General features: G+C 25.0%; 1 protein-coding gene across 1 annotated transcript; it reads right to left on the bottom strand.

The window, feature by feature from the left end:
- Positions 1–9,821: 9,821 nt before the first annotated feature.
- LOC124927601 (ethylene-responsive transcription factor ERF043-like) lies at positions 9,822–10,948 on the bottom strand. Its single transcript, XM_047468043.1, has one exon. It carries the CDS (start codon positions 10,886–10,888, stop codon positions 10,088–10,090), a length of 801 nt encoding a protein of 266 aa, XP_047323999.1. The 5' UTR covers positions 10,889–10,948; the 3' UTR covers positions 9,822–10,087.
- Positions 10,949–13,808: the final 2,860 nt, after the last annotated feature.

Genomic DNA, 13,808 nt, shown 5'->3' with positions numbered 1-13,808 from the left:
TTGATAGAAGAGCCTTATTAAAGGAAACATGATCTCAAATATCTACACCTCTTTGATTTTTAAAACATTTAATCTTATTCTAACTAACTAGATGACAAAACGATAAGTTAGAAAATTTCCATAAAAATTTACACATTATTCTCTCCATTTTTATCGCCACACTATTGGGGAGAATTAATAAAGACATTATATATGTGGGCATTGATAATAACACACTCTCGAAGAGGATTAGTCGGCTCCATTTTGAGATTATTTTGATTTACCATCCAGATAGTTTACATTTCATTTTAGTAATAATTGGGTCTCATAGACCTTAAATCACAATCTTCTATGTCCTAGACAAGAGGTGGCTAAAAAGGGTTAGTTTCGTTAAATCGATTGAATAAGAATCATAGATTTTCATTGTTAAAATTTAGTACCCAATTACATACCAAGATAGGTTTACAGAAGACCACTATAAATCCCAACACATTTTCTAACCTCATCATTTTTCTATTTGAAACAGAATCTGAGAAAAAAATAGTTAACTTATTAAGATTAACTCGAAGACCAGAAATGCACTAAATAACAATAAAATATCTCGAAGGTGTTTAAAATTTCTCTATGTAGCATGGGTCATGTATATCGTGTCATCAACAAAAATAATACGTGATATGAAAAATGATATCTTATTGACTCACATCTCATCGCTTTATCACTTATGCACCCCCTTAATGGTATTCTCAACCACCTCCATCGAAAAATGAGCGTCCAACATCTGATTGCGATGTATTAATTGAATCAAAAGTAATATCATTCAATTTAGGTCTGACCTTAAATGGCTCTTCAAACAAACCCTTATAAAATTTGATAATACTCGTAGAGATTTCTGGTAAAAATGAATTTTCCCCTCGATCGAGATTAAATTAGTCACATTATTTCTTGTTTGCGCGTTAGAGATTCCATGAAAAAATGTGGTGTTTCTATCCCCGATTCTTAACTATGTAGGTCTACTACGCTGACGTGTCCGGATTTCTTTATCCTTACACATATCGAGCAACTTACTAACAATATGAATTCGAGAACTAACCTCATCAACGAACAATTCATGAATCTTCTCAGTCCTATCAATGACATTAATTTTATTACATAAGTCATTGATTTTAGCAAAAAAATATAACATGATTCCTTACCAACCAACTTTTGAGAAGCTTACCGAGATTCCTTATGTTCACAAAAAAGTTACTTGACGGAGAACCCACCATGATTGGTCACGCGGTATAAATTATTCCTTAATCTAAATGGTAACATACAAATGTATATTAGAATTAATGGTGAAAGATATAAATGCTTAGGATATCTTCAATATTTTGTGTATGATTAGAATTCACTAGTTTTTTCATTCTTTTTAAATTGTTTCTTTAGATGGCATTGTCTTGTGGCTCATGCTCTTCCTTTCAATACATTAAGCATTTGCGTTTTTATAAAAAAAATTGTTTTTTTTTCTCACCGTCTTAATATAAAATGAACTCTAGAAGAAAAGCAAAAACATGTAGTTAAGAAAGGTAACAAAAGAAAGATATAGTTTAATATAATGATAATGGGAAACAAAGGGGCCTAAGATATAGAGTGGGTTTCATATGTTAGCCTTAATTTACTTTGTATTAGGTGAGATGTCATTTCTTATCTTGGCACTTGCTGATCTCAATTTAAAATGTAAAAGAAAGGACAACTTCACATACAATTCTCTATTCAAAGTTATTTAGAAGGTAGCGATAAAACAAAATCCATTAATTCAATTCATAGATGGACAAAATTAAGAGAACATAACACTTTTCTAAGTGCATATAAATCAATTTGGTAAACCCTGTACAAGATTTTGTGTAAGCTTTTATAGGATTTGTTTGTTTTGTTTGAATTGACAGCCACAAAGATGAGATTAGAGCTCATACCTTCCTAAAAAGTTTTCATTCATGAGATTATTGTTACTTTTTTCACCAGTAAAAGAAACTCATTATTGTAATTTGTTGTTATATATATGCCGTTTCTCATTAAATTAAATAACTAATACATAAAGATTCCTAGATAAGAAAAAATAATTGTAAAAGTTAATTAACCATCATTATATTATATATATATATATATATATATATATATATATATATATATATATATATATATATATATATATATATATATATATATATATATATATATATAATGATGCTTAATTTTAAAGTATCCGGATTGTCGGGTCGAAAGCGGTGGTTAATTTGGATATATATGTGAGAGTAATGGATACTAGAATCGGATTGTGAATTAATTTTTATAATTATTTTTTCTTATTTAGTAATCTTTATGTATTAGTTATTTAATTTTATATTTATATATATATATATATATATATATATATATATATATATATATATTTATTGAACTTGTAATCTAACAAAAACAAATACAACTTTTTACCAAATAGGCTAATAAAACTTTATATTTTAAATTTAACATCAAATTTGATGAATGTGAGACATTCTTAAATTCAACTTTTTAACTAAATAATATATATATATATATATAATAATGCTTAATTTCAAAGTGTTTGGATTGTTGTGCCGAAAATTGTGATTAATTTTGATATATATGTGAGAGTAAATGAATAATTGGGTCGGATTATAGGTTGACCCGCCCATAAACTTAAAAGGTTAAAAATAAATTAAAATTGTTATAAGTATGTTTTGAACTTGCAACCTAACAAACAAGTACAACCCTTAAACTAATGGTGATTGAGATGTGGTTTACTAAGAGATAATAGACCAATAACAATTGAAAGTGGTTAAAAAATATTAATCAAATATTTAATTACCCAAAGTGTAAGGTCACGATGTTAAATATTAAAAAATATGAATCAATTATTTGATTGACCAAAATGACAGTTTAAGGTAACGAGATGAGAAGTTCATTGAGAAAAAATATGTGATGAGATATGTGAGAATATAATAGGACAATAACAATTGAAAGTGATTAAAAAATATGAATCAAATATTTAATTACCCAAAGTATAAGGTCACGATGTTAAATGTTAAAAAATATGAATCAATTATTTGATTGACCAAAATGAAAGTTTAAGGTAACGAGATAAGAGGTTCATTGAGAAAAAATGTGATGAGATATGTGAGAAGATGAGTTATTTTACCGAAGTGAATAAAATGTGAAATAAGAGTGTTCTATTTTTTATTTGAATATATTATTCATGATTTATTAAAAAAATTAAACATTAAATACATATTATTATATATTTTATTAATTATTTTTTTGTATTTTTATGCGTGTGTCTAGCACGATAATACTTTTAAGAGTATAAATTTAAATAAAAGGTACGAATTGAAAATTGATAGTAAAGGACTTGTGAGGTAATATCACAAAGTTTAGCACTCATTTTTGTGGTGAGATTGGTCAGTTGTGTTATAGTTAATTGACATTTCGATACATTTTTAAATCCAAGTCCACACAAATCATCTGAAAAAGATAAAAAAAAATTCATCCACAAAATTACAGTACAAATCAAAATTATTCAAACATCACACAATTCACAACACAATTGACAAAAGAGATAACAAAATAAGTAAAAGTAATAAAACATGGTTACATAAATATAAATTACATGTTTACACAACGGAAAAAAAATTATATCTATATAACTTATTGGTTGACTAAATCATAAATAAGTTAAAAGTATAAAGATACATTTATATAATAATTATTTATCAATTTTAATTAGCCTTTGATTACACTCTCACAGAGAATTTAAATCTCACCCAATCTCAAATATATATTTTATTCTTTTCTACTTCATATTTTTAACTTAAAACGGTTAAAAATAAAAATAAAAATATTTTAGGTATGTTTCGAACTTGCATCATAACAAACAAGTCCAACCCTTTAACCAAGTGTGATTGGGATGTGATTTGCCGAGAGATAATAAGTCAATGACAATTGAAAATGGTTAAAAAAATATGAATCAAATATTTGATTGACCAAAGTGTGAGGTCACGATGCTAAATATAATTAAATATGAATCAAATATTTGATTGACCAAAGTGAAAGTTTAAGGTCACGAGATGAGATTTTCATTGACAAAAAATATGTGATGAGATATGTGAGAAGATGAGTTATTTTACCGAAGTGAATAAAATGTGATATAAGAGTGTTTTATTTTTTTATTTTAATATATTATTTATGACTTATTAAAAAATTTAAACATTTAATATATATTATTATTATTATTTTTATCTGTGTTTTAAAAGTAAAAACTTTAATTAAAAGGTAAGAATTGCAAATTGAAAGTAAAGGACTTGTGATATCATAATGTCTCAAAGTTTAGTAATCATTTTTTTTGTGAGATTGGTCAGTTGTGTTATAGTTATTGACATATCGATACATTTTTTAATTTTCGTTAACACTAATCATCTGAAAAAGATTATAAAAAAACACTCACAAAATTAAAATACAAATCAAAATTACTCAAATATCACACAATTCACAACACAATTGACAAAAAGAGATTAAAAAAATAAGTAAAACTATTAAAACATGGATACATAAATATAAATTACATATTTACACAATGAAAAAAAAAACAAATTATATATATATATATATATATATATATATAAATACATATATATATATATATATATATAAATATATATATATATATATATAAATACATAGTTAATTTTTGACTAAATCAAAAAAAAAATATAAAGATACATTTATATAATAATTATATATTATTTTTTTATTAATTTCAATATATCTTTGATTACACTCTCACAAAGAATTCAAATCTCATCCGATCTCAAGGAGGTCTTTTATTCTTTTGTTTTCTTTTTTATACTTCATATTTTTAACTTAAAACAGTTAAAAATAAAATTTAAAATGATATAAATATGTTTAGAACTTGTAACCTAATATATAAGTATAACTCTTTAACCAAGTGTGAGTGTGATGTGGTTAGCCGGTAGATAATAAGTCAGTAACAATTGAGAGTGGTAAAAAAAAATATGAATCAAATATTTGATTTACCAAAATGTGAGGTCACGATGGTTAAATGTTCAAAAATATGAATCAAATATTTGATTGACCAAAGTGAAAGTTGAAGGTCACGCGATGAAAGTTTTTTGAGAAAAATATGTGATAAGATATGTGAAAAGATGAGTTATTTTACCGAAATGAATAAAAAATGGAATAAGAAAATAAGAGCGTTCTATTTTTTATTTTAATATATTATTCGTGATTTATTAAAAAAAATTAAACATTGAATAAATATTATTATAATTTTTTTATTAATTTTTTTTGTTTATATTTTTAAACTTATGCACACGCATGAAAATAATTTTACAAATATAAACTTTAATTAATAGATAAGAATTAAAAATTGATAGTAAAGGACACGCGGTAACATAATGTCTCAAACTTCAACACTCATTTTTGTGGTTAGATTAGTTAGTTGTGTTTTAGTTGATTAACATATCGATACATTTTTAAATCCCGTTCACACAAATCATCTAAAAAAGTTATAGTAGAAATTAAAAAATTTCAAACATCACACAATTGACAAAAAGAGATAACAAAATAAGTAAACTACTAAAACATGGTTATATAAATATAAATTACATATTTACACAACGAACCAAAAATAAATTATATCTATATAATTTAAATGTTAACTAAATCATAAATAAGTTAAAATGTAAAAATACATTTATATGATAATTGTATATTATTTTTTTTTATTAATTTCAATATACCTTTTTATTACACTTCCATTCAAAATTCAAATTCCACACAATCTCAAAGAAGTTATTTATTTTTTTGTTTTCTCCATATCTCATATTTTTAACTTAAAACGGTTAAAAATAAAATTAAAAATATTATATATATGTTTCGAACTTATAACCTGACCAATAAGTACAATCTTTTAATCAAGTGTGATTGTGATGTGATTTTGTCTAGGGATAATAAGCCAGTAACAATTGAAAGTGGTTAAAAAATATGTATCAAATATTTGATTGACCAAAGTGTAATGTCTCGATAATAAATATTAATAAAAATATGAATCAAATATTTGATTGACCAGAGTGAAAGTTTAAGGTCACGAGATGAGAGGTTAATTGAGAAAAAAAAAATATATATATATATATATATATATATATATATATATGATGAGATATGTTAGAAGATGAGTTGTTTTATCGAAGTTAATAAAATGTGAAATAAGAGTGTTCAATTTTTATTTTGATATATTATTCGTGATTTATTAAAAAAATATTTATACATTGAATATATTTTATTATAATATTTTTTATTAATTTTTTTTGTTTATATTTTTGTCAGCAGGAATACTTTTAAAAGTGTAAACTTTAATTTATAGGTAAGAATTGAAAATTTATAATAAAGAACTTGCAGTAACATAATGTCTCTCAAGCTTGGGTACTCATTGTTGTGGTGAGATACTACTAAAACCTGGTTACATAAATATAAATTACATATTTGTTTAAGTTAAAAGTATAAAGACCTTATACAATATACCAATGTCTCAAGGTTGAGTACTCATTTTTGTGGTGAGATACACTACTAAAACCTGGTTACATAAATAAAAATTACATTTTTAAATTAAAAGTATAAAGAAACATTTATACCTTTGATTACACTCCCACAAAGAATTCAAATCCCATCCAATCTGAAAGAGTTCTTTTATTCTTTTAGTTTTCTTCTTCATACTTCATATTTTAACAAAACAAACTAACTGTTTTAAAATGATTTAATTACACATAGATATTTAATATGGGATTTAGACAAACATTTTATAATAAAAAAGTTAAATTACTAGGGTAGTGTTAAAGATTTGACCCCAAGTCATTCTTATAAATCTAAACCATAAACTTTTTTTTTAACTGTCGATCAAATAAATAAAGTCGTTTTAAGAACAACGAAATAAAGTATTAATTAAAAATAAAGCATTAATTAGAAATTAGAAATCATATTATTCCACCGCTTTTCTTACTAACCAACTCAAATTCAAATGTTCTCTCTTTTCTGGATTCGTAAGGACGTTAGGTGTTTGAATTGGGAGACTAAGTTTAGATGGAGGAAGGTAAAAGAAATAATTTCAAATGAGCGACTAGAAATTAAGAATATCACACTTTTAACAATGATTCTTGCCTAAATGTTATTTATGATTTTATTCCAAAAAGAGCAAGATGATTAGAAATAAGTTTGGGATTGATTAGTCTAAACAGTTCTTTAGCACACTCATTGTTCTTATTTGGTTTAGTGTTTGGAATTGTATTATTGATGGAGTTTTAGGTTCATGTTGCATTTTATTTTTAATTTATGGTTTTCTATGTTCTTTATTGTTTGATTTGTCTTGTATTTTAATTTTTTTTCATTTATTTTTTCTCAAACTCTTTTATTATGTTATAATGAACCTTGTTTAACAAAAGCAAAAAAAAAAATATATAAACTGTATAGAAAAGAAAATTGAAGAAAAAACTATTGAGGCAGGGAATGGTTTTCTTTCTTACAATAGAAATCATTGCTAACGGTGATTAAACAATTAGATTTTTATGGAACAGTAACATGAATGAATTAAAGTCAAGTATGATCTTAGAAGATGAAAAAGTCCCTTGATTGTGACTGTGAGTGTAGGAATAGGAATATTAGGAAAGTTGTTTTGTTTTTTAAATAGGAATTTTATTATAATATTGGCAAGAGAAGAAATCCCATTAAATATATAATTAATTTAAGTTATTTGGACTTTGGGAGATCGATTTCAACCTGGAAATAATATTTAATTTAAATTGATTAAAAATACATGATTCAGCTTTATTTGAAATCAATAATTTTGTTACAATAAAAATTCTCTATGGTAAATGATATATAATTTAATCCTGTAGGACAAGAGAAAAAACAATGATACACATTCAAAGCCTTCATTCCACATACGCATAAGCAAAATCGATTCGAGCATCAAATTAAAATGTATCATCGATCAAAATATAATCTCCATAAACAAATCTATACATAAAAGATATATATAGTGGGAAAGCTTGATGGATTGAAAGAAAAGGTATATTATGTATTTTGACTTTTTAATTGTACAATATTTTCATATTAATCTTGTTAGACCAAGATGCATCTTCAAAGGCAGGGGAATTGTAGCCTTCAATTGAGAAAATAAACTTGGTTTCCCATATATATCATCATTTCATGAACAGCTAGCATGAATTGTCAACCTACCAATATCCACCCATAAAATTCTTTCTATATTTCTCGTCTTTCTCAAAACGTACAGTTGATTTGATCCTCAACATATGTTCTTAAAGTATCCGAATTGTATGCCTTTATCAAATCTCTCGGAATAACAAATTACCCAATTCCAACCCTTTGTACAAGCAATGCCTCAACTTCTTTCCTCGAGACTCTAGGTCCATCATCTAAGGGATAGACACAAATTTAATGCCTAGTTTTAAGTTTTTGTTCTTCTTTCTTCTACAATTATATCATCAAGTGACTCGATTAAAACCTCGTGACCATGCTATCCATTGTCTTAGGGCTCTCTTGGTCAAGAGGTGACCCATCTAATTGTTTCAGATGCATATGAAATATATGACTTCCCATTTTGGTAGTATGAAATGACTTACGAAATCAAAATATCAATTAACCTGAAGTTTTTATGAGGTTCTATATGACTTTCTGAAAATTGAGATGTTTCTAAATGTGCTGTATTGATTCTCCACAAGATGGAAAGAGTTATTTATTATTAATTATATCAAGCTAGACTTGAAAAATAAGAAATACATTTTAACATCTATTCCATCCAATATATGGAAGTCTAACATAATTATAACTCAATTAAAATAAGTATACTTAAGATTCTGATAATTTAATTATTTAAAATAATTTGTACAAAACATTTATGAATGAATGTACATCATTACATAACTTTCATCATGTGCCCCCACAAGAAAATAGTCATTAATTAAAACATTAAACATGTTTGTCTATGTATATAGTACTTATACTCGGTGGGTCAATTCTTCCATCACTATACGTCAAGACATAAAAGCTAAGCAAAATAATTAAATTGCTTACTTAATGTCATCTTTAATTATGTAACATAATATTAATTAGTTAATTAATTGTGAACTACAAACCCTTTTTCAATTAAAAATTCTCGTACAAGAGGATAAACTAAAATTATTTCAAGCTTAAGGTAATTATATATATAATTTAATTTTACGTGAATATTTTTCTCTTCGTTTCAATGAAATGATCGATTAATTAAATTGTCATATATAATTGAATAAAAAAAGACGCATACAAAGACTTAGAAAACCCGTTGAGCCACTAGAATATAACATTATAATCAAAATATCGAAATAATATCTATGGCAATGTAAATAAAAGGTTAAACTTAGTTAAAAGAGGTTACTATTTACTAGGTTTTGAGAAAGAAAAAAAAATATCTTACGACATAGTTTAGAGGATGTCAATAGTGAAAGCGACCCTAAAATCATAGTCATTGACTTATGTGTATAATATTAAACAAAAATTAGATTTGAGATGATATAGTTTATTCAAATAAAGTACCACCTAATATTATTTGTATTTTCTGTCCTTAATATTTCATCTGTCTTTTACTTCTTTTTTGCATTTTACATAAAATTTATTGTGCTGAAATAACTCATTATTTTACCTTAAACAAAGAAGAAGATGTATATGTTACATATATATTTGCCGTGAAACAAGATAAGGTAACCTTGGCACATAATCAATTGTAATAAACACTTTCTTATTCAAATACATTTCATATATTAACATTAAAATTTAACAAAATAAAAACAAAAACTTGTAAATAAGTTATTTTACAAGAGTGATGAGAGTAGTGAGTAAGCCATAAATTTCAGCTCTCACATGAAAGCCAAAAAGAAAAAGTGAAGTGGGGATCAAACAAATTATTGGAAGTAAATAAAATCTAAAATTGGTGTGAAAACTAAAAAAAATCAAAATTCTCACTTGAATATTGATATTCTTATTTGGGTTACCATAAAGGAGTCTGAAAATCACCAGCCCCGGCGATGAAAGTATCATTTTCCGCCATTATTGAATCAGAAAAAAACCCATTATAATCTCCTTTCCACCATGAATGATCATCATCATTCAATTGTTGAGGATAACACAACCATTCCTCCAAATCATAATCAACAAACACAAAATCTTCCCCCAACAGTTCATCACTCGTTCCCAAACTCGGCAGCTCAACAATTTCCTCAAGTCGTTCATCATGATCATCATCACCCGATTCTTCCTCCGCCTCCACCGCCGCCGCCACCGGCGGTGGCAGAAACAAGTGGTCCATGGCAGCAGCCTTTGCCGCCGCATCCTGAACGTCGCGTGGAGAGCACGTGGCCGGTCGTGGCAAAAGCTGGGAAATTTCAGGGAAATTGAGTATAGCAGAGTTTCCTTTAATAGAAAGAGCTGCAACATCATGAGCCCTTGCTGCCATTTCTGGCGTAGCAAATGTTCCTAACCAGATCCTTGATTTTTTCTTGGGTTCTCTAATTTCAGAAACCCATTTTCCCCATGCCCTCATTCTAACTCCTCTGTAAACCGGATGCTTGCTGTTGTTGTTGTTGGTATTAGTATTAGTATTGTCTGATGTTGTTGTTGTTGTTGTTCTTCTTCTTTTATTTCCTGACCTGGTTAGGTCAGAGTCTGAGGAGGAGTCAGAGGAAGAAGATGGACGCTTTGATCCTGACCCAGATCCTGTTGGGGAATTAGAGGAAGTGACCGAGATTGTAGTGCTAGTTGACTCTGAATCGGAGTTCCTTGATTCGGTCATTAGTGGTGAGAAAGAGAAAGAGACAGAGAAGTCTGTTTTCAATAGAGAAAGGAATTATGGGAGAGATCAGAGATGAGAATTGAAGGCAAAGTTTATAATTATATATATATATATATATGTCAGAAAGAACACCCGTGTTTATTTATATATATATATATATATATATATAATATATATATATATACTATGAAATTGAGACACGGAGGAGACATGGCTTTTCAATTTTCACTCTCTTTCTTCAAGAGTCGACAACAGGCTTTACAGGCTATCATTTTCTTTTGAAGTTCATGTTTTTAATTTCTTATTCAATATTCACATCTTTTTCTTTTTAATTTAAAGCATTTCTCCACACACACACACACTAAAGAATGATCAATTATTTAATGAATTAATTTATTATTTAATATCAAAATTATCTTCTAATTAAATTTAATATTATTTTTATTATTTATCTTAAATAAAAATTAAAAACAATATAAAAAAACTCTATTATCTAATATAACATTTAAATTTTAAATAATTCAAATAAATAAATAATTATACTTAAAAAATAAAATTAATATATTTAAATAACAAATATTAATTAATTTATAAATATAACTCATCTAAATTAAAAATATATAAAAAAAATTATTTTAACCTTTTTTTATATATAAACTAACTCTAAACCATTCTTTTAAATAAATATATTATTTAATTTAAGGTAATATTTGTTCAATTTAAGAAAATATTATAAACAATCACATATAAAATTATTAATCATTTTATTAATTAAAATACTGAAATTACTGTCTATTTATATATTTTATTTTATATAAATATAAGTTAATATTAATATGTAAATATAACATTTATTTTATTATATTATCAAATTTATTTTAATATATATATAACACAATGAGAGAAAGGGGTATAATAGAAATAAAAAATAAAAAACTTAGTTTTTTATTAAATTCTATCAAACAAAGTTATTTAAAAAAAACTCAAAATTTATTCAAATAATTCATTCATTAAACACCATCCTATCCTTTTCAGAGATATGTTATTCTTTTCCTTTATATTTTAAATGTGTTAATAATAATAATAATAATAAATAAATAAATAGGTTGTCTAGTTTAATTTGTAATGAAAATTAGAAGTTTCATCTTATATTTGATTTCGATTAAATCTTGTATTATATAATCATAGCTGAAAATAAGTAAGGGATACAAGTGAATAGAGTTATCATTGAGATTGAACATCACAAAATGTACTTTGTTATTGACATATCTTGTAATTATGTGAATTTAGGACCACAAATAGAAATATGTAATTTGTTTATTGATAGAATGGAAAACAAATTTGTGTTATGAATGGGTAAGTTCATCTCCAACTCTTAGTATTATTTTCACACACAAAATACAATAAATGTCATATCAAACAATAATTCATCTCTAACTTAAAAATTCATTTTCAAACTAAAAAAATATTCATAAAATATTTTTTTCTTACAAACTTTTTAACATTTACAATACTATCTACATATTTATAAATTTTACAAATTAAACCTCAACATTATTTTATTTAATTAAAAGAAATTATAATAAAATTAATTATAAATTAATAATTTATATATATTAAAAATCAAATTAAACATCATTACATAAACAAAAATTATAATAAACTGAACAAAAAAATTACATCAAAACAAACATTACTAAAAATTACTTCGACACATAAAATAGACGACGTATCAATTCTGATACTCTCAAAATTGATGTACTCCTCCCACATATGATAAATTAATGCATTACAAAGTGCAATGTGAGCTTCTTTATCTCTTATTTTTCCGTACCGAGATATGAAATCTTAAAATCGACTATTTTGATCTTAAAATCTTTATCAATTAATGTAGTCTAAAATGTCTTTTATTTTTATTTCGTAGTTTGTAATGTTATTTTCCTACCTTATATTTTATTTTAATGTATTTTTTAACTTTTTTTTGTTGTTAATTATTATAAATTTAGGATACATAAAAAATATAAGAAAAAATAATTATATATATATAAATTAATTAATTAATATATAAAAAATATATATACGTATATAAAATAAATAAAATAAATATATTAAAAAATTATATAAAAAAATAAAATAAAATATATAAACAAAATTAATATATAAATAAATTATATAAAAAATAAAATTAAACATATAACTTTAAACTCAATTTGTAAATATTAAAATAATCAAATAATAAAATATATATCAAATAGTATTTTGGTGATAAACTGTAAAAACGCATATCAAGAGAGAAATGGATAAAAAAAAATGATTATGTGTATGAGTTTGACGGTGGGTTGAAGTTTTAAACCCAAAAATGTCGACGGTCTAATTTTCTCTAATAAATGAAAAGAATAATTTCCGTTAAATATGTAATGACATAAAGGTGGACGAAATTTAAGAATTCGAGTTGGGATAGGTTTGAAAAAAATTGAGGTGGGTAAAAAAAATAACGAGAAAATTATGGATAAAACGAGAGTGGATAAATGTAAGTTTTGTCTTTTTATTTAAAAAAAATAAATAAAAAATAATGTATTAAAATTAAATTAAGAAGTTACTAAGTAATGTCCGATTTGTACTATTAGAAGAATTTTTATTTTTTTGGGTGGTCCCGCTCCTTTACTTGTATCCGCATAGATTCGATTCTGCCTCTATTATTTGATATTATGAGTAAGTCTTTCAATAAGAACGAAAACATACGGAAACATGAGTCAATCGAGAAGTTTGAAATTAATAATTAATTTTATAACGTATTTTAAGTGTTAAGAATATCCGCCTAAGATATCTATGTTTAAAAAATAATGAGATTATACCATGTTTTAAAACTAAAAAGTAAAATAAAAAATTATTTAAAGTGTGTAAAATATCTATGTTTAAC

Source organism: Impatiens glandulifera, chromosome 2, assembly GCF_907164915.1.
Source record: "Impatiens glandulifera chromosome 2, dImpGla2.1, whole genome shotgun sequence".
Classification (NCBI taxonomy): Eukaryota; Viridiplantae; Streptophyta; class Magnoliopsida; order Ericales; family Balsaminaceae; genus Impatiens; species Impatiens glandulifera.
The sequence above is the reverse complement of the archived record's forward strand: the minus strand, read 5'-3'. Positions and strand labels throughout refer to the sequence as shown.